The sequence below is a fragment of the Canis aureus genome, chromosome 20 (genome assembly GCF_053574225.1).
Source record: "Canis aureus isolate CA01 chromosome 20, VMU_Caureus_v.1.0, whole genome shotgun sequence".
Classification (NCBI taxonomy): Eukaryota; Metazoa; Chordata; class Mammalia; order Carnivora; family Canidae; genus Canis; species Canis aureus.
Window position 1 is genome coordinate 37,119,326 of NC_135630.1, and position 22,618 is coordinate 37,141,943.

The 22,618-nt window shown below is 44.5% G+C and overlaps 1 protein-coding gene across 2 annotated transcripts in view; it reads left to right on the plus strand.

The window, feature by feature from the left end:
* Positions 1–3,778: 3,778 nt before the first annotated feature.
* SCTR (secretin receptor) overlaps positions 3,779–22,618 on the plus strand; it is a 71,421-nt gene continuing 52,581 nt past the window's right edge. For both annotated transcript variants that reach the window (XM_077861400.1, XM_077861401.1), the window contains exon 1: positions 3,779–3,872. In XM_077861400.1, the coding sequence (XP_077717526.1) occupies positions 3,828–3,872 (45 nt within the window). In that variant the 5' untranslated portion in view covers positions 3,779–3,827. The remainder of the gene's footprint in view (positions 3,873–22,618) is intronic.

Consider the following 22,618-nt stretch of genomic DNA (forward strand, 5'->3'; position numbering starts at 1 on the left):
TTTTTCTCCTTGCCCCTTATTAAAGAAAACATTTTAACACTTGTTAAAATGGTTAGAAAGACTTTATTCAAGACAGTTAGTAAAGGGGTATTGCAATAGGGGAGAGAGACCCAGCTCAATTTGGAACACAATAAGGACAAATGGGGATTTATGGCCTAGGAGCAGGATGAGGGGGCAGTGGATGAAAGATCACTAAGAGGAGACATCAAGAGTGGGGGATTCTTGCTAGCAGGACTTAACAGGATCCTTGCTGAAGGCAGGCCAGGATTGAGACAGCGGAGGTGGGGAATGAGGAACTTGACCAGATATCAAAGATGGTCAGCTATCAAGAGTTAGAGGGGGGAAAAAGAGTTGGAGGGATTCTTACTAAGCTGAGGACGGTGAGACGCTTGCTGAGACCGGGCTGGGCAGGCCAGAGACAGAGGGGGCCAAGATCCAGGCCTAGGTGAGAATAGGAGAATTCTATTTAGGAATTGGCCAAGGTCCTGTCCCTGTGCTTTAATAAATACAACTTTCTAAATTCTATTTAGGGGCCAAGATCCAGGCCTAGGTGAGAATAGGAGAATTCAGAGAATAGGGCTCTGAGGAGTTAAGCTCAAGTTTTGTCAAGGGGAGAGTCTTTGCCCTCTACTTGCTAGTTGCTAGTCCCTGCTACCTCACTGTCCCTCACTGGCTCCCTTAACCTTGCCCACAGCACTACACCTCCATTGTCCTTTCATTAAACACTCTTTAGTGAAACCACCCATGCCTTCGGTTCTCCATCTCCTGCCAGGCATGGCTGCTATCTTGCCAACCCCATAGGGCTGTTTTAAGGGACAAATGAGATGATGCATACAAAAGCACTTTGAAAGCCCAAGAGTAAGGAAGTCATCTTCATGACGGACAAGAACCCTAGTACAGTACAAAAGGTAAAGGCAGAAGCTTTGAGCTCAGTCCTGGGTTCAAATCCTGCCCCTGCCCCTTGTTAGCTAGTCCCATCTCATTGATCAAAGAAAGTAAATATCTCTCATATAGTCCTGGAGGATTGGCTATGGTAACACACTCCAAATGCCTAAACAGGGTCTCTAGCACATGGCAGGTATTAAAAACATTGTTAGTTCCCAACCTCTTTCCTTCCACCCCTGTTATGAAATCATTTTCTCAGGCAGGTTTTACAAAGCCACTAACTGCATCCATGACTTGAAAATGGGCTTCTCATGGAGCACCTCAGACCCTTTTCTCAATACTCAGAGAGGCAGAACCTCCCATTTAAGGAAGAATGGCTTGCCACAGGCCAGAAATTTATTAAGTTGCACAGAACCAATGTGGTTCTGCTATTTTCCTGGAGATCATGAGGCTCTGATATAGAGCACAGATTCCGTTTTTGTACTGTTTTCTTGAAATTTCTTCCCATCAAAGAACCAATGCATACAGTGGTTACAGAAAACACAACACAGAGGTCTATACAGTAAAAATGGCAAGTCCTTACGGCATGGTTTTTCTGATGTACGTTTAGGGTGTTGGGGCTTAAGGGGCCAGGGAAGCAACATTCTTTCCAGCCTGAATTTTGACCCATTTAATAAATAAGATTAAGACAGATGAGGTCAAGTAGCACTTTCATGAGTGATAACTGGGAGACTGCGTTTATACTTGAGGGCAAGTGGGTTTTCTGACTCTGAACTGCAGAATTACCACTGTCCCTGGTGACACTGGTTCCACACAGGCAGAGCCTTGACCAGCAATGAGTCCGCTGGGACAATCCACTTACAGGCTCTCTGCAGATGAGGGAGCTGTCAAAGGGAGGCAGGAGTGCAGAACCTCATGCAAGTCCTTACCACATATGTGTGAATCACATAGAGCTCTCTCTACCTGTGTGTGTGTGTGTGTGTGTGTGTGTGTGTGTGTGTATGTGTGTCTGTGTGTTAGGGGGAGAGCCTTAATGAGGGAGTAGAGAAAGGTCAGGAGGATTATACTAATGGATGCACTCCAGGAGGAAGGAAATCAAGGGTGGGGTTGAGTGTTCCCCTTCCACATACATTATCTCCTGTTCTCCAGTACTGTACTAGTGTTTCTACAAACATCCTTGCACATATTTCATTGAATCTTTGGGTGAGTATTTCTGTAGGAAAAGTTCTTAAAAAAGGAATTCATGTGGGGCACCTGGGTGGCTCAGTGGTAAAGCATCTGCCTTTGGCTCAGTGATCCCAGGGTCCTGGGATTGAGTCCTGCATTGGGCTCCCTGCAGGGAGCCTGCTTCTCTTTCTGCCTAAGTCTCTGCCTCTCTCCCTGTGTCTCTCATGAATAAATAAATAAAATCTTTAAAAAAAAAAAAAAACTGAATTCATGTTTCTGTATACTTTAGGCTGATATACCCTGGGTATTGACTGTGGACCTGAGAGCTGAAAGTTCTTTCTCCCTTTTATTTTTACTCTGATTTACCAGCTTTGCCCTATCAATAGCTTCTTCAGGTGAGGAAGGCCGCTAAGGACTAGCATATGCTGCCTTAAGAGCAGGTTAGCTAAACAAACAAAAAAAAGCAGGTTAGCCATCTGACCAGAGGCCAGTCACAGAAAATCAGGGTACCAGGGTTAGGCAGGCTTTCTGATCTGACCTTCTGAGTCGCAGGTACCCAGCAGCATGGTTGATCCTCCTGCACCCTCAATACCCTTCTCTATCAAATGGGCATATTATGACTAAAGGGCTTGGGGGGGAATTCAAGGAGCTGATGTGTACTTAAAGTGCTGGGAGAAAGGTCAAGATAGGAGAACCAAGAGAAGAGGAGTGGAAACAAAAACAGAGAAAGAAAAAACTGGGCCTGTAAGAGCCATTTGAGGGTACCCAGTACTGAGAGGCTAAAAGCCCACCTCCAGGTCGTCTAGGCACTCACTCTGGTTGAGCAGCTACTGGGGAGACCTGCCTGGTGCTTAAATAGCTTCACAGGGACACCAGGAAGCACAAAGCCTCCAGGGGTTCATCTTCAGCGCAGCCCCCATAACACCTTGGGTGTACCACGGGGTCCTTTCCCGTCTCACCTGATCATCCGAACTTCCTCATGTGATGGTGCTCAGGGGAATGAAATTCCCTAGAAATGAGCGTTATGACTTATTTATTTATTTTAGAATGACTTTATTTTTTTAAAAAAAGATTTTATTTATTTGACAGAGCACAAACAGAGCAGCAGAGGGAGAGGGAGAAGCAGGCTCCCTCTCTGGGCAGAAAGCCCGATGTGGGGCTCCGTCCCAGGACCCTGGGATCATGACCTGAGCCAACGGCGGACGCTCAACAGACTGAGCACCCAGGGGCCCCTCAATAATGAGGAAATATAAAGTGAAAAATCAGAAAGGAAGTGCCAAGTAGCTACCCCCCCCCCCCCCAACAGATGCGATCTGCATCCAGGAGCAGCCGCTCAACCTCCCTTCAACCCGAGGGCGGGGATCAACCGATGCGAGACGCAGAAGGGGGCGCACGTTGCCCTCCGCGGCAAAGCCAGGGAGCGCGCCCTCGGGACTCGGGGGGCGGGGGGCTGCCTCTCCCGGGGCCTCCGCCCCCCCCCACCCCCCCCCCCACCCCCGGCCCGGGCCCCCCTCCGCCTGCTCGGCCGCGGCCAGTCGGGGCCGGCTGGAGGAGCGCGGGCGCCCGCGCCTTATCCATGGGCTGGGCGGCGTAGCGCGCGGCCACCTCCGGGAGGAGGAGCAGTCCCGGGGCCGCGGCGGGAGGGCCGCCCCGCAGGGCTCCTCCGCACGCGGCGGCCGGCCGGGGCGCGGGCCCCTGCGCAGGGCGCTGAGCCCCCGGGCCGCGGGGCGCACACGGGCGGCCGTCGAGGCGCCCCCGGGGGCGCGCCGGGCACCATGCGTCCCCGCCTGCTGCTGCTGCTCGCCTGCGCCGCGCACGCCGTGAGTACGCTCCGCTCGTGGGCCCCGTCCCACGCCAGGGGGGCCTGCGGGGTCCCCAGATCTTCCGCGGAGAGGGGGAAATCTGACACCCCGTACCCCGCCCCCATCCCCCCAGAATGAAAAGAGCAGGTGCGCCTGGCGAAGGCGGGCTTGGCCCCCCTCCCGTCTGCACACCGACCCCTTCCTCCGGGCTGTGCCTCGACGGAAGCCCTGCCGCGCCCCTGGCAGGGCCCACTGTGTGCCGGGCACGCCGCCTCCAGTTTTTCATTGAAACCTCACGATCGGCTTTCCAGGTCGATATTGTCACCCTCGATTTTAGGGACTGGGAAACAGGGACTCTAAGTAAGGCCAAAAACCTTGCCCCAGGAAAAGATGCTTGGAACCCACATCCTTCGGTCCCAAAGCCTTGACATTTTAACACACACACACACACACACACACACACACACACACACGCACACACTCCGAGGGAAACCTCAGAAAGTTCTGGCTGGAGCTTCTGGGTCTGTCTGTGGTGGGACGGTTCACAGCTCCCTCCCTCAATTTGGGATTTGGCTCCCTGAAGTCTGTACATCTGAGGGGTCCTGGGAGTAACTGGTCCCGGCCAACCCTATCCAGGGAGGAGCTGGAAAAGAAAAGAGAAAGGCAAAGTGGGTGGCTTGTTTTCCTTTCCCACAGAAACTCCTTGGACTCCAGAGCCTCTCCCACTGGGATTTGTGAATGAGTGGCTGCACCCAGATAGCCTGGATGGAAGGAATGGTGGTGGTGGGGGGTTTGGGGGGTAGGGTGGGAGGAGGGCCCAGGGGGTGCAGATTTCCAAAACCACTTCTTCCCACCAGCATTCCAAACTGGCCTTCAAGGCCCCTGTCCTAAGAAACTCCCCAGGAAAAGTGCTTGGGGACCTAATTCTGCGTCTCCAGTCTCCATCCTGGGTGAGTCCTTTCTGATGTCCAAATGACCTTGCCTTCCAGTAGTCCTCTCCTGTTTGATTATAAGAAAAACCTTCACCGCCAGAGCTGATGGGAGTGTTCATACTCAGGGGATGCCCCTTGGGCAGCTCTGTGACATTCCAGCAGCAGTAGTTTGGAAGAGTGGGATGTGAGACTCTCATTCCCAGCTCCCTTGTAACCCTGGAGTCTCTTCTCATCCGTGGCAGTGCTGGTGTCAGAAAGTGCTAGAGCAATAGTACCCCCTCACTAATCTGAACTCCCAACTTGGGGAAATACCACTCAGGACACTGGGGACAATTCAACGCCTCTAGGTATGTTGCTATTCAGTGCCCAGGATGAGAGAGGCAGTAGCTTCTTCCTATGACCTTCCCCACCTACTTCTTAACCCTGAGGTGGTCGGAAGAAACCAACGTGTGGCTGAGCTTCAGGACTGAGGTTCAACCTACATTTTTAATCTCAAGGGGATCCCCAGGTTACGTCAGGAATAAGCAGAGGGGGCAATGAAAGCTTCCACTTGGCTTGAATCTTCAGTGTGCCTTGGAAGGCTTTTCATGATGCTCTGGTCCAATTCCCTTATTTTACAGATGAACAAACTGAGAACCACAGAAAAAAAGAGACCAGCCCCAAATCAGCAAGTTAGCGGTGGAGCTGGGACTAGAACCCAGCTCTCTTGATCTCAGTCACCCATAGCAATGCTTCCTTATGTCCTTTGTCTTTACATGTCATTTTCACACACTCATGTCCTGCTTTGTATTATCCCAAGATGGTTTCCTGTGTATAAGTTTCGGTCCTCTGGGCGTTTTATGGGCTTATCTGGACCTGAGGTCTCATACGTCTTGGCAAGAACTCCTTTAATAAATAAGAATGGAACTGACCTACTTTGGTTGGAGTATTTCCCAGCCTTTGAAACCCTGCTTACCTTCTGTTTCTTTGACTCTGAATGGTCAGACATTTGATTTGGAGATTTAGGGCATTTAAACAATTTTTTAAAGTTATTTTTAAATTTTATTTATTTATTCATGAGAGACACAGAGAGAGAGGCAGAGACACAGGCAGAGGGAGAAGCAGGCTCCACGTGGGAAGCCCGATGTGGGACTCAATCCCAGGTCTCCAGGACTATGACCTGAGCCAAAGGCAGACACTCAGCCACTGAGCCACCCTGTTGCCCCTAAAGTTATTATTTTTTAAAGATTTCATTTACTCATGAGCAACACACACACACACACGCAGAGAGAGAGAGAGAGAGAGAGGGAGAGAGAGAGAGAGACAGACATAGGCAGAGCTGGCTCCCTACGGGGAGCCCATATTGGACTTGATCCCAGAACCCTGGGATCATGCCCTGAGCCGAAAGCAGATGCTCAACCACTGAGCCTCCCAGGCATCCCAACAAATTTTTATTCATTTTGGGGACCCCCCATTGAGTAAGATCACGGATATCTTCCTAATGGGACATCATTAAGCCAAATTGCTTATTACTGCTGCCTGCCCTGTCCCCTCGCCTTTCCATATAGGGAAGCGTCAGGAGGGTCCCTTGCAAATGGAAACCAGAAAGTGATGATGACTGAAGGGGCCAGTTTTCTGAGACCTCCATAGAAATATGGTCTTACCTCCCTTTGCTATCCCACCCCTTGAAGCTCATGAGGACTTTTCCTTGGAACGATATTGAGATTATTCACTAGCATATCTGTACTCCTCCTCCTCCCCAATACACACACTTTGAGATGTTGTCTTATTCATCTTCTATCCCTAGAGCCTGCCACAGTGTAAGGAGGAGCTCAATGAGTGTGTTGGTTGAGTGAAAGAGTGAATGAGTGAATGAATGAGTGTCATAAGCTGTGGCACTTTCCTGTAGCACCAAGTAATAAACAATGACATCCTGAAGGCAATCATTACTTACAAAATTGTACATAACTGTGTCAAGTAAATGAAAAACAGTCATTCAAGGAAGGGCTTTTTAATCTGTGGCATCTGGCAAACTGCCAACTTCATGACCTTAGTGAGTTAAATGGGGTGTAGAGAGCTACTTTCTCCTTCGAGTGGGGTTTCTTCACTTTGACACTGTAACCCTGGATATTAAATCTGGGCTTTCAGCAAAGGGTGCCAGGAAGGGAGTGAGCCCCTCTCTCAGCTTGGAGGAAGTGATAGGGTAGGAAGAGTGGGGACACGGTGGAGAGAGGAGAGTCATAGAATTCTTTGTTATGGGGGATCCTGTACATCGTGTTCCATCTAGCACCATCCCTGGCCTTTACCCACCAGAAGCCAGTAGCACCTCTCTGCATTGTGCCAACAGAAATATGTCTCCAGACATTGCCAAATGTTGTCCGAGAGGCAGGGAGGGAAGAACTGCTCCTGGTCAAGAATTGCTGCCTCGAAGCTTGTCCTGTTTCAGGGGAAATGCATTAGCAGAACTAACAATAGGGGTTTGTTGCATATGGGATTCAACACGGTGGGATTGGTGACAGGGAATCGGAGCCGAAGACAGAACATGTGTACCTGAAGAACACACACTTCCAGACAAAATGACTGGTGCCAAGAATGGGCTTAATCTTCTCCGGCCTCCCTCCTCTCTCCATCCTGTCTCAGTGGACAGCTCAGAAACAGAAAAAGTCTTGGCACAGCCGTCTGGCACATGGTGCTACTGCCTCCAGGGCGCTGACAGGCTCTGTGGCAACCCGGGGGAGCAGGATTTTAGGAAGACCTGCAAGGGTCACCTGAGGGGCTGGCTCTGGACAACTCTTCAGAGGAGGCTCACTGGGATTTTTTTTATCTACCAGAAAAATCACCTTCTCATTTTCTGGGGGAAATATTTGTGGATTCCTTTTGAAAACTGTTGCTCTCTCTAAAATTAATGTGGATGATGATGATAATGATGATGAAGGCTTCCTTTATCGAGCACTCACTTCATACCAGATACCCTGCCAGAGCCTTGCCAGCACCATCCGACTTTATTCTCATAACCCTCATCGTGCAGAGAAAGAAGCCCAGGCTCCAAGAGGGGTGAAGCCATTTGTCAGGGCCACTCACCCAGACATGGTGTGAGGACCCAACCCTGGGATTCCTAACAAGCACCCACATCTGCTCCTAGAAAGAGGCCTGCATTGGTTTCTGGTGCCCACAGGGGCTGTCACAAAATTTTCTCCCAAATCTCAAAGTGACATTAATTTCCGTTTAATCTAATCACTTTATAAGACATACAACAATTACTGAATTACACATACCATTTTATTAAGGGCCCCAGAGATGATCTTGAGAAGTCATAAAATCAATCACCTGGAGGTTACACCTCCCAAACTCTTTAAGAGGCTCCTTCTCTTAGCTTTGACCCACCTTTCTATGCTCCCATGGGGCCTTCCTCCATGCACCCTGTTCCCATTATCCCTGCCCTACGGCTTCCTCCATGCCCAGGGAGGACGAAGGGTGCCCCACTTGGAAGCCTAGACTTCATAACCAGGATTAGAGTTTCACTATCACAACAAGCGCCCTCCAATGTCCCCTGACTTGCTCCTCACTTTCCTGCCTTTAGCAAGCTGAGCTTTCTCACCACTGACCTTCACTCAGGCATTGGGACAACCTGCAGGGTAAAACCCACAACACTCAGATCCTATCTACGTGCTTACATTACAAACAGAGGGCTACTCGGCATTCATGTGGACTCCAGAAAATAATAATATCCTGGGGCCCACTCAACCTCAATGTTCTGTGTCCGGCAGATTCCAGGGGGCATTTGGGGCAAAAACATCTTTTCTTGGCCATGTGCTATAGTCCCAGCCCACCCTGCTGCCAGGGTTCCTGTTTTCCTGTCTTCTCCAGAATCCCCACATGTCCAACATCCTCACCTGTGGGCTCTCCCTGATGTCTGTGTTCCTGACCTTCCTGGCCCTTCTTTCATTGTCATAGACAAGCTTGTCTCCTATTTCCTGACAGCCATGAATGAACTTCCTCCGACCAGCATTGGGCTCTTCTAGACGTATCTAAATTGTATCCACCTGTTCCCTTCCTTCGCATGTACGTCAGTCAGCTCTGGCTGCTGTAAGAAAGTACCACAGTCTGGGTAGGCTCAAACAACAGAAATGTATTTTCTCACAGTTCTGGAGGCTTGATGGCCCAGATCAAGGGCTGGTGGGGCTGGGCCTTGTGAGAGCTCCCTTGCTGCTTTGTCCTCACATGGTCTTTCCTCTGAGTGGGTGTAGAGAGGCAGATAGAGAAGGAGCTCTTTGGAGTCTCTTCTTATAAGGACACTAATCCTATCATATTAGGGCCCCACTCGTATGATCCTGTTTAACTTTCATTACCTCCCTACAGACCCTATCTTCAAATATAGTCACTCTGGGGGAATAGGGTTTCAACATGAATTTGGGCAGGATAACATGGATATTGAGTCCATAGCACCATCTGAGTGGGAAGAGAGCCTCCTCTCCTGCTTGTGAGGCCAGTCCCTGCCCCTGCGCTCCCAGTCCTCCCACCCCAATCCACTTCCATCCTGAGAGGACACAGTGAAGCCACTGTGCCCTGTCTTTATCTTTCTTCCTCTTAACTGACCTTCCCCATCGGCTGGTCTGTCTGGGTCTTGCCCGGGTCTGGCCAGCCCAGATGGTCAAGAGCCCTCCCTCTGCACTCGAGGCCTTCCAGATGCAGTTCCACCTCTGCCCCCTGATGGCCAGCTTCTTGGAAGAGGCATCCACAATGATTGCTTCCACTTGCAATGATTTCTCAGCCCGCCACAACCTGCTCCCACCCCACCACCCACTGAAACCAGTCTCTTACATGGCCTTCGTTTTGCTGTCTTCATTTCACACCTTTTGGCCTTGGTCCCACCTAGAGTGACCACATGACTTAGAGAGATGGGAGGTTGTAAGTAATGATGTCGAGACAGCAGGCATACACCTGACTGTCTTGGGCAAAGTGGGGACAGGACCCTGGCCTCTCAAGGCATCCAGTGGAGGACCCTCCTTCCTTTCCACTCCCCACTCCCTTGGCTTCTGCTCTTTCCAGGCTTCCGGTCCCCATCCTTGTGCCCTGTCTTCTCAGGCCTATAAGGATCTCTTGCCCAGGCTCCCTCTTGCTCTCCTCACTCTGCCCACTCTTACTGTATGATCCTCTTTAGCAGTCCTACCACGTCAGAGATCCAGTCTTCCAAACTCATCCTACCGCGCCCCCCCACCTCCCATGCCTTCTTCTTCTTTCCTCATTTTTCCTATTCTTGAGGCAGCCTTGTGGGAGTCTCACTGTCCCCCATCCTCACCCTGACATTCAATCCACTGTCTGCCGCTGCAGAACCTACCTGCTCACTGTCACTCTGGGCCCTACTCTTCCTGGGATGTTCAGGTGTTGCTGTTCTGGGTCTAACAATTCTCACTTCCTCCCTAAGTGGTGGGGCCACCTCCTGGAGGGTCCCAGGCCTCCACTTTTGGTCCATTATGGCTGTTGCCTTCACTGTGTACTGCAGCTGTTGGCCTCTCTGGACCCCTTAGACCACGAGCTTGAAGAACAGGAGCTATGTCCCATGCACCTTTGTGTCCCCAGTGACGAATCAATTGCTGGGCAGGGAAGAGGTGCCCAATAAATATTTGATGAAATTTTGCATTTTGAACTGGTTGCTTGATAATGAGTTTCCTCTTCTTAGCTCTCATTGTATAAACTGGCTGGTATCATATCTCCATTTATTTCCCCCTTGAAAAAATTTCTTTCAGCCTAAGTTGGAAGGCAAGTAATTATATCATAAGGTGTGATTGGCAGAGCGATATTGAGTCTCTTCACCTTCTTTAGAATCCCGTAGATTTTTACTTCATCTCCTCCCAGATACTACCTTTTCAGATGCAAGAGTCCAGAGTTAAACTAGCAGAACTCGCTCTCAACATCTTTCTCCTCTTTTTTTTTTTTTCCATCGTTCTCCTCTTATTTTGCTTTAGTTATTCTCTCTGTAGACTAGAGTTTCCTGTTGCTTTCTGAAGGCTAGAATGTGGCTGCCCCCTAGCTTTCCAAGATTACATGCTTTAGAAATGGGAGAGATTGACCTTACTCCTCCTTCTAATACCACATATCCAAGAGAGGAAAGCACATTGTCCCAAAATGGGTTAGGTTTTCTCCAAAGGTCTGATCATTGCAATGGGACCTCATGGCATACCTCAGGGTGAAAGGGTCTTCCCAGGGAAGGGTTAATGGCTAACAGGTTGAACAGATACCTCAAAATATGCCCACCATCTGAGAAAACCCTGTGAAAGGGACAGTGGAAGCTAATCAGACAGTCACAAAGCAACAGGTATGAACTTGTACATGGTAGTAGACCAGCCATGACTAGATGCTGAGGTCAATGCTGGAGTATCAAAGAGTGATACTTGTACAGAGACACTACTAGATACTCAGTCTTAAAAAGGATACTACTTAAGTGCCTTTCTTTAAAAAAAAAATTACTGTGGGTTATGCCCAGCAAAACCAAAACTGCATCTAAAATATAGGACACAGGGGCACTTGGCTGGCTCAGTTGGTAGAGCATATGACTCTTGATCTCAGGGTTGTGAGTTTAAGACCCATGTTGGCATGGAGCTGACTTCGAAAAAAAAATTAAAATAAAATAAAATATAGGATGCAAAAAAGTGGAATTTATCCAGGATGGCAATGGGCAGATCAGTTCCACAGTTCTGAAACACAGAGGATTTAGTCCAGAAAGTCAAAGGACTCCTTGAAGTCAGTTCCAGAGAGGCTTGTTGGCAGAGCTGCTCTATTTAGAAACTTAGAATGCAACTATGCTATGCAGTTGATAAAGTGAAGGACTACAGATTTTGTGATCAACAAGAAAAAAGAAAGTGAATTTAAATTTCCAGCGAAAGACAAAAGTTATATGAAAACTTTCATGGTGCAAGTATTAAAAAAGCCAAAGTTTGACATGATTGCAGCAATATTTTTCAAACTCCAGATGTAAAAGTGGCCTGGACTCAAAGTCTGAAAATGAAGAGGAAAGTAATGTAATGTTTCTCTTTGGCTAATTAAAATAATAAAGAAAAGTACCATTTAGTAAATTTTTTTCTGACAATACTTTAGTGAATTTATGAGGAATACATATATTTAAGTGTACTTAGGTTGGAAGTGCCTTTTTAAAATACCAACTAGCATCCCATTCTTGGTACCAACTATTCTGGGATTTTTCTGTTCAAAATATTTTGCTTATGATGCTAAATATATAGGGTTTTTCCTCACATTGACAACCAATTCTCCAACTGGCCCAGCACCAGCTGACTATTCTAAAATTTAATTCAGTTCTGACTCTAACCATCTGGAATCAGCACAGATCCACAGACTATGGGTTAAGGACATAGTCCACAAGACCGCTCCTACTTTAGATGCCAATCCCAAGTCAGGGCCCGTACTTCTGGCTGATTGACTGTATACTGGAGGTTCCCATGACCTCCTCCTTTGATTTGATCATTTGCCAGAAGCATTCACAGAACTCAGGAAAGTACTTTACTTGCCATTACTGGTTTATTATAAAGGATACAATTCAGACAGCTGAGTGGAAGAGATGCAGAGGGTGAGGAAGGGGACACGTGGAGCTCTCAGCACCTCCATGTCTTCACCAACCTGGAAGCTCTCCAAACTCTCTTGTTTAGAGTATTTACGTAGGTTTCATCACATAGGCATGATTGACAAAATCACTGACCATTGGTGACTCCATCACTGCCCTCCCTCTCTTCTCCTGTGATCAAAGGGCAGCTGGAAGTTCCAATCTCTAACTACATGGTTGGTCTTTCTGGTGACCAGCCCTGATACTGTAGTTATCTAGGGGGCCCTAGTCATCTTATCAGCATATACAAAGTCACTTCCCATCACTTCGGAGATTCCAAGGGTCTTAGAAACTTTTGTATTATTAGGAACTGAGGAGTAAGACCCAATATTAAGATGCTTCTCTCACCCTTGATGCTCAGGAAGTTACAAGGATTTTAGGCACATGATGCCAGGAACCAGAGATGAACACCAAATCTATATTTCTATTATATCATAATATTGCATTAGACATCCAGTTTCAAATGGCAAATTAATCACAGGTGTTTATCTACTCTGCCCCTGGTAGTGTCCTTAAAATGATAGTAGAGGAATCACAAAGGTATAAACCCAAAAATCAAAGGGAACAAGATGAGACAACAATGAAGCAGAGGTTTCAAGAAATCTTTGGAGATGGAAAATGAATGAAATAGTGGTAGCAGTGTGGGAAAATACCAACCTATGTGCTTGCACCAGGTAGAGTGAGATTGATGACAAATGGTCTGATGGGCCTGCAGTGCCCTAGAAGGGATCCGAGCATGGAGGAGAAACATAGATCCTGTCTTGGGAATCCTGATTATTTATTTTATAGCAAAAGCCACAAACTGTTCAGACCCACAGTGGTTCCAAGGACCCCATTAGTGAGTGCTTCAAGCTTAACTATGTCATAGTACACAGCACAGTGACTATAGCCAATGGTATTGCCATAGTGTTCTGTGAGGACACATGGGAGCTACTCTAGCTACACTTGTGAGCACAACAATAATGTATAGATCTGTAGAATCATGTTGTGTACCAGAAACTAATGTAACAGTGTGTGTCAACCATACTTCTAATAACATACATGCATATATATGTATATGTAATAATATACATGTATGTGTGTATGCATATATATATATAATTGAGGAAGGCCTCCAATGTGAAAGCGATGAACAGGAGAAAAGAAGGAAGATATATCCACCATGCAGAGAGGAGCAAAGGTCACATGACTACAATTAATTTCCTAAAAAACAGTTCTTTATTTTTTTTAAAGATTTTACTTATTTATTCATGAGAGACAGAGAGAGAGAGAGAGAGAGAGAGAGGCAGAGACACAAGCAGAGGGAGAAGCAGGCTCCTTGTGGGGAGCCTGATGTGGGACCCGACGTGGGACCTGATCCCAGGGCTCCAGGATCAGGCCCTGGACTGAAGGTGGCACTAAACCGCTGAGCCACCCAGGCTGCCCTAAAAAAAGTTCTTTAAAAAGATCTAAGGGTGCCTGGTAACTCAGTTGGTTAAGCATCTAACTCTTGATTTCAGCTCAGGTCATGATCTCAGGGTCCTGGGATTCAGCCCCACATGAGACTTTGCACTCCGTGTCTGCTTGAGGATTCTCTCTCCCTCTCTCTCCCTACCCTACTCATTCTCTCTCTTGGTCTGTCTCTCTCTCATCAATCAATCAATCAATCAATCAATCAATCAATCTTTAAAACAGAAAAGATGCCAGGTCTAAGAAGGAGGAGTATGGGAAAGAAGGTGCTGAAGAAAAGGAGTCACCAGAGAATTAGCCTGCCTGGAAATTAAGTGTACGATGACAAAGCATTTATTAGGATGCTCAACAGATGATGTCAAGGAAATGCCTCAGAAAGAAGAGCATCTGACACAATGGTGGAAGAGTAGAGAAAGGTGAAAGACTAGAGAGTCCATCTGAGTTGTCCGTTAATCAAATAATATGAATTTTAGGAAGACAGAATAGAGAAGATGAAGGTAGGAAATAATAAAATAAATCACATAGCATTTAAAAAATTCCCAGACATGAAGAACATAAGTCTTCAAATAGAAGTGTCCCCTGAGTATCTAACCAATGAATAAAAAAAGAAACGTTTCCTCTAGGAATTTAAAAGCAACTAAAAACAAGAAAAATTCTAAATATTTCTACAGAGAAAACAAGTCACATGAGAAAGGTTTGGAAGTACAACTGGATTTCTTTTTGATCCAGAAAGAGAGGAGAAAGGCCTTCAAAATTGGGAAGGAAACTTATTTTCAACCCAGAATTCTCTGCCTGAATGATTAACTTGATAATTCATCAAATTCATAAAAGCCTTTTCACTTCTGCAAAGATTTTGAAGTTTACCTCCTACATACACTTTCACAAGTAGCGGCTAGAGAATGTGCTAGAGAACAAGGAAGTGAAGCAAGAAAAAAGACGTCAGATCTATGAAATCAAAGTCTAGTCAGAAGAGCTGAAGAGAGGGTACCCAAAACCACAGCTAGGAATCAGGCCCACATTAGAGCAAGAGGAACAAGGACCAGCAGAGAGGTCTCCAGAGGTAAAACAAATACAACTGTTGATGGATGTCTCACAGAGCTGTTGGAGCACTTAGAAAAATTAACCATATGTACACAGAACACTAATCAAATGAAAAAAACAAAGTAATTATTGACCTCAGGAAAAACAAAATGTACGAGAAGAGACATAATCATTTTACATGGCTAGACTTAGCAATGAACAATATTTCATAGTCAAAACAAGACATTATAGACCATTTATTTAACAAAAAATTAAGTCAAGAGAAGTATATATAATATATGAGGGACAGAAGTATATATAGGGAGGTTTAAAAACATCTAAATCTTTATCTTCCATAACAGAGTTTGGAATAGTGTTTCAAATTAATAATCTAAGAATTAGCAGTAGAAGAATATAATTTTTAAATATGGAAGGGGGCTTGGCTGGCTCAATCAGAGAAGCATGTGACTCTTGATCTTGGGATCATGAGTTTGAGCTCCGCATTGGGTGTAGAGAGACTTTAAAAATCCTTGAAAAAATATGGAGATAAAACCAAAAATGAACAGCTAAAAAGAATTGAAATAGTTGCCTCTGAAGAGCAGGTAAAGATTAGGGAAGGGAACTGCTACTTTTGGTGGCAAACCCCTTGGCACTAGTACAAGTAAAAGAGAAAAAAAATCCACGTACATACACAAATTCAATTTTTAAAAAATGTTTAAAGAGACTTTTTAAGGACTAATAATTCTTGTTTTGAGGACAGTTTTAGAAGTTCTTTCATCTTCATCTGTCTGTTTCTCCTGTGAACTTTATTTATATATTTATTTTTAAAGATTTTATTTATTTTAGAGAGAGAGAGGATGGCAAGGAGGAGCAGAAGGAGAGGGAGAGAGAGTCTTAAGCAGACTCCATATAGAGCATGGAGCCCAAATTTGGGCTCGATCTCATGACCCTGAGATCATGACCTGAACCAAAGCCAAGAATTGGAGGCTTTAACCGACTGGGCCACCTAGATGACCCTCTTCTGTGAATTTTAAGTAAAATTATATTTAATAATTATATATAAATATAAATATACATGTAGCTTCTCCTCCCCTTCTCTAGGTTAATTTAGCTAATAAGGGGGCTTGTTTCCCACTTATTTTCCTTCCGATGCTTCTACCACATGGTTGCTCCATTGACCACACTCCTCTCAGCCACTCCCAGCAACCTGAAGGGCCACTTTTCTTCACTGCTGGTCACCATCTGGAGCCACAAGCTCAGTCCTTTCAGCAGAATGCTTCTGCTGTCTTTAGTTGGCATGCCACCACAATACAAAATTATTTTGGTTTATTAAATTTTAATGGAAGGACTAAGGGTAAAAAATGTGGAATGAACCACTTCACATCCATCAAGATGGCTGCTATTAAAGCAAAATACAAAAATAGGGGCTCCTGGCTGACTCAGTTGGTAGAGTGTGTGACTCTTGATTTCAGGGTCCTGAGTTTGAGCCTTACATTGGGTGTAGAGTCTACTTAAATATATATATATAAAGTAAAATAGGGGTACTTGGGTGGCTCAGTTGGTTAAGCCTCTGACTTGATTTTGGCTTAAGTCATGATCTCAGGATCATGAGATCGAGCCTCTTGTTGGGCTCCACATTCAGCAAAGAATCTGCTTGAGATTCTTTCCCCTCCCTCTGCACCTCCTCTCTCTCTCTCTCTTAAATAAATTAATAAATAAATAAAATATTTAAAAATATATACAGTAAAATAAAAAATAACAAAAGTTGATGAGGATGTTGAGAAAATGGAACCTCTGTGCATTGCTAGTGGGAATGTAAAACTGTGCAGCTGTTGTGGAAAACCATTTGGTGGTTCCTAAAAAAGTAAACATAGAATTACCATATGATTCAGCAATTCTATATCTGGGTATACACCCAAAAGAATCGAAAGCAGGTACTCAGATATTTGCACACCCATGTTCATTAGCAGCATTATTTACAATAGCCAAGAGGTGGAAGCAACCCAGGTGTCCATCAACAGAAGAATGAAAGAACAAAACGTGGTGTATATGCACAATGGAATATTATTCAGCCTTACAAAGGAATGAAATTGTGCTAGATGCTACAAGGTGGATGTGCCTTGAAAACACACTAAGTGAAATAAGCCAGATATAGAACAAATATAGTGTGATTCCATTTATACCTACAAAAGCCAAATTTGTAGAGTCAGAAACTAGACTAGAAGTCATTAGAGGATGTGGAAGGAGGGAAATGGATATTTATTGCTTAATGGGTACAAGGTTTCTGTTGTGATGCTGAAAAAGTTCTGGAAATAGTAATGATTGTTGCACAACATTGTGAGTGTACTTAATGCCACTGAATTGTACACTTAAACATAGTTAAAGCCCTAAATTTTATGTTATGTATATCTTACAAGATTTTTTAAAAAAAGAAATTATAGGATAAGAAGAAAAGGTTACTATCTTCTATTTTTTCTGTAGTCCAAGGGAAAAGCACCAAAGAGGTTGACATTGTCTTGGAGGGACAGTCCTAGTACAGGGGTTCTCTCATTTCTAACCTTGCTCCATCTTTTTCTCAAGAGTCCTCTCTGGGGGAGGACCCCTTTCTTGAATCCCACAGTGCAAATTGCCACCTCTTGGGGGAAACTTCACTCCCTAAATTACACACATTGGTACTGCCCTAGAATCTCTTCCCTACCCTGTGTCAGTCAGTTATGCTGTATAACAATCACAAAAAAATCTCGGTGGTATACAGCAGTAAGTGTTTATTTGTAAACTCTCTTTGTTTGTAAGTGAGCTGGGGTTTAATTGATCCAGGCCATGCTCAGCTGGCTTGGCTCCAGCCCCTGGGTTAGGTTCAAGTCTGCTGTGTGTGTTATTCATTCTTTCAAGACCGGCAGGATACCCCAGGTGGCAAAAATGCAAGAGAGCAAGCACAGCTGTGCAAACATATTTCAAGCTTCTTTTCATATCGGATCTACCTAATAGCCCGGTGATCAGTCACATGGCCAAGCCCAGTGAGAAAATATACTCCACCCACCATGAAGTCATTTGTATAAACTCCTATAGGAAATTGAGACCAATAATTCTAATTATGATAATTCCTCTTTCCCTGTCCTTGGCAGTAAAACTCCTAAGTCTGTTATGAGTTACATTGTCTATATTAATACCCAAAGGATACTACAGAATGTGGAAGCTGGCAAGTACAGTCCAGGATAGATTTTGTCCTCTGAATCTGGCAGCATAATCAAGCCTGAAATGTTGCCCTCATCCCCATAATTGAATATGGCACATCACTATATCCACACATGAAAGAGAGAAGCGTGTTTCTTTCCTTTTAAGGGCGTAAGATACCACTTGCACATGTGTGTTTTGCTCTAATCCATTGCTAGAACCAAGTCACGCGGACACACGTTAGTTGCAGGGAGATGGAAAATTCTAGTCTCCAGATGGGCAACCATATATGCCCAGTTAAATTCTGATTGTAGTAGAGGAAGGGAAGAATAATTATAGAAACAAAGAGTAATCTCTGCCAGAGAGGTTATAACTGCAGATAGGAATGGGAACAGAGACATGGAATGAAGTATCTACCTTCCTCTATGTATTTACATAATATTTTTAAAGTTTCATATAATTTTCATAATACTTCCATGTATTCTCTTCCAGATTTTCTTCTGAAAATATGGTACATTCTACATCCCTACAATCATACAGTGTATACAACTTTGTGTCATGCTCTTCTCATTTAATATCATGGTGTTACCATTAACAATCTGTACTGCTGAATAGTCTTCTGAATTATCACAGGTAATGGCTGAAACTATCATGTTGAATGTAATTTCAAGATTTTAAAAAATATATTTCATTATTTATTTGAGAGAGAGAGAGCATGAACAGGGTGAGGGGCAGAGGGAGAAGCAGACTGCCTGCTGAGCAGGGAACCCGACATGGGGCTTAATCTAGGACTCTGAGATCATGACCTGAACCGAAGGCAGATGTCTAACCAGTTGAGCCACCCAGGAGCCCCTAATTTCAAGATTATAGTATTATATATTATGTTGAATGTTAGCTGAGTGTTCCCTTAGATGTTTAAATTGTCTCTTTTTAATATTTAAACTTTATTTTGAGATCATCGTAGACTGTATGAAATAATACAAAAAGCCCATAGCCTTTTGCCAGCTTCTCCCAGTGATAAAATCTTGCAAAACTATAGGTAGTACAGTATTACAATTCCAGCATTGACATTGACACAGTGAAGATACAGAACTTTTCTACCACCCCAAGAATCACAGTGCCCTGTTACAGTCACAACCACTTCCCTCCCACTCCTAACCCTTCCTTAATTCCTGACAACCACTAATCTGCTCTCTATTTCTGTAATTTTGTCATTTCAAGAGCTATATGGATAGAATCATATAATATGTAACCTTTGGGATTGACTTTTTTTCATTCAGCATACTTCTCTGGAGATTCATCTAGGTTGGCATATGTATCAATAGTTTGTTCCTTTTTATTGCTGAATGGAGTTTTATAGTATGGATGCATCATAGTCTATTTAATCATCCACCCATTGGAAGACACCTGGATTGTTTGAGTCTAGGGCTGTTATGAATAAAGCTGCTATAAATATTCACGTACAGGTTTTTGCATAAATAGAAGTTTTCACTTCTGTGGGATAAAGGCCTAGGAGTGCAATTGCTGGATCATATAATAGTTGTGTATTTAGCTTTTGTAAAAACACCGCCAATCTGTTTTCCAGAGTGGCTATATCAAATTTCATTCCCAGCCGCGATGTATGAGTATTCTAGTTTCTACACAACCTCGCCAACACCTGTTGTTACTATTCTTTTTAATTTTAACTATTATGATGGGAGTATAGTGAAAATACATTGGGGTTTCAATTTGCATTCACTTAATAGCTAATGATTTTGAGAACCATTTCACATGCTTATTTGCCATCTGCATATCTTCTGTGAAATGTCTTTTCATGTATTTTACCTATGGTTCTAACTAAATTTTTTGTTTGTTTACTGGTGAGTTTTGAATGTTCTTTATAAATTCTAGATACCAGACGTTTCTTGAATATGTGACTGCAAATATTTTCTCTTTCTTTCTGCAACTTGTCTTTTCATCCACTTAATATGGTTTTTCATAAAGCAAAACTTTAAAAAATTTTTCTGAAGTCCAGTTTACCTAGTTTTCCTTTTATGGATTGTGCTTCTATTGTCACATGTGACCCTGAAAGTCTGCTCATTTTTTGGATCCTTGGGACTCCAGGATCATGCCCTGGGCCAAAGGCAGGCACTCAACCGCTGAGCCACCCAGGCCTCCCTACTTTTAATTTTTTTAATGAAAAAAATATTTTAAGCTCCAACGAGGGGCTTGAACTCACAACCCTGAAAGCAAGAGTCACATGCTCTACAAGCTGAGCCAGCCACATGTCCCAAAGTCTGTTCAATTTTATTTTCAGTTTATTTTTTCTCTGTGTTGTACAGATAGAGTCATTTCTACTGTCCTGTCTTCTGGCTCAGTGACTCTTTCTTCTGTCCCTCCCCATGCCACCACCATTCTCCTGTTGAACCCTTCCACTGAGCTTTTTCCTTCAGTTATTGTCTTTTTCAGTTCTAGCATTTACATTTGATTTCTTTGTATCTTCTATTTCTTTGCTGAGACTTTCGCTTATTGCCGAGGTTTATATCCCTACATTTGTTTTGAGTGTACTTATAATTGCTCATTGAAGCATTTTTATGATGGCTGCTTTAAATAAAGGTCTTTGTCAAATAGGTCTAGATCTCTCCACCTCAGTGTAGGCATCAATTAATCATCTTGTCTCATTCAGTTTGATGTCTTCCTGGTTCTGTTCTTAACATGATGAGTGATCTTTTATTGAAAGTGAGACATTCTGTATTGCTGTAAGACTGCATCTTACTTAAATCTCTCTTAGTTGGCTTTTCCTGATGGGAGAAGGGGATGGGTGCTGCCTCATTTCTGCCAGGTCCAAGTAGAAGTCCAGCTTCCCCACTCTGCCTTTTTTGACAATAGCAAAGGAGAGAGTTTCTCCCCTTACTGATGAGTGGAAGGTGGGAGTATCAGCTCCCTATCTGGTCTTATAACATTGCAGTGGGTGAGATCTCATCATCACTGGTGCTGATTAAAGTTGTGAGTGTCCATTAGGCCCCCTCCATGTTTAGAGAACCTTTTTTTAGCCATTCTTTTAGGGTAGGAGGCTGGCAACGAGTTCCTTCAGTCTTTCTTATCTGAGAGTGTCCTGATTTCCCTTTCATTTCCAGAGATATCTTCTCCTGAGTATAGGATTCTAGGTTAACTCTTTTTCTTAAGTACCTATGACACCACCCCAGTGGGGAGATGGAGGAGCACCTCATTACTTCTGGATTGGGATGGAAGTCCCGTCTCCAAAGACATCATAGGCTGGGGGGACCTCTGTTAGCACATAGCAGGGAGAAAGCACCAGCTCGCTACTTGGCCATCTCTGTCACCACCCTGGCAGGGATGCTGAGGCCATATGTCACAGTCTGGGGAAGGCAGAAGTCCTAGTTCCCCAGCTGACCACAGTTTTTTCTGTGGTATTTGGCTGGAGTAGGGCAGTTGTTGTCTATACATTTTCTGCCTTGCTAGACTTCCTCTTTCCTGATCCTTGGCTAGAGAGAGCAGGCTTTTATTGGGGCTATTTTTGTTGCATATGGCTACATTTCCTTACTGCTGACTTCTTCAGCTCTGGTAATAGGATCTAGGAAGTGAAAAGAAACTTCAGAGACATTACGGCTTCCTTGGGTCATGAGGTCTTCAGCTACTTTGCCTTCTCTCCACCTTCCAGAATCTTCCTAACCTTGCTTTGTAAATAGTGTCCAGGATTTCTTGTTGTACTTAACAGGAGTAATAGGGAAAAGCTTTGTGTACTATATCTTCCTGAAGTCCATCTCTTTGTTGCTATAAGACGTAAAGCTGCAACAGAATCCTTCCATAAAAAGCTTTTTACACATAGATTACTAGAAGTAAAGTCAGTTGGCCAAAAGGTATGAACATTTTTGTGACATTTAATGCATGATGACATCACTTAAAAGATTGTACCTGTTTGCACTACCTCCAGCAGTTTCTCACCTTTTAAGAGTGATGTTAGTCTCAAGGTAGCACTGAACAGAATGTGTGTCTACTTGAGATCTTTGGTGAACTAAAGGCAGCTTGCCAACCTGCAGGTGGATTTTTCCACTCAAGCTCTTCTACTGGCTCTGCTGAAAAGCTAGAGGGTGCTGGTGTTGATGGACTTCAGCAAGGACTGGGAGGGAATCCCATGAGAGGATAAAGGCATAAGTATGTGAGGTTGCATGCCTGTTCTCCCAACAATGACTACATTCTTAGAGAAACTTGTTTTAATATGAGAATCTAAATATAAGAGTCATCACAAGCAATGTGATGAAGTCGTTTTGCTATATTGTCAGGTATGAGATGGAAATTCAGGGGAGATGAATGGGGAAAGAATGACCATAGCGTGATTTTTTTAAAAAAGATTTTATTTATTTATTTATGAGACACAGAGAGAGAGAGAGAGAGAGAGAGAGGCAGAGACACAGGCAGAGACACAGGCAGAGGGAGAAGCAGGCTCCATGCAGGGAGCCTGACGTGGGACTTGATCCCGGGATTTCAGGATCATGCCCTGGGCTGAAGGCGAGACTAAACCGCTGGGCCACTGAGGCTGCCCAACCATAGTATGATTTTAATGCTGGACTGGCACAGGCATTCCTGCAGCAGCT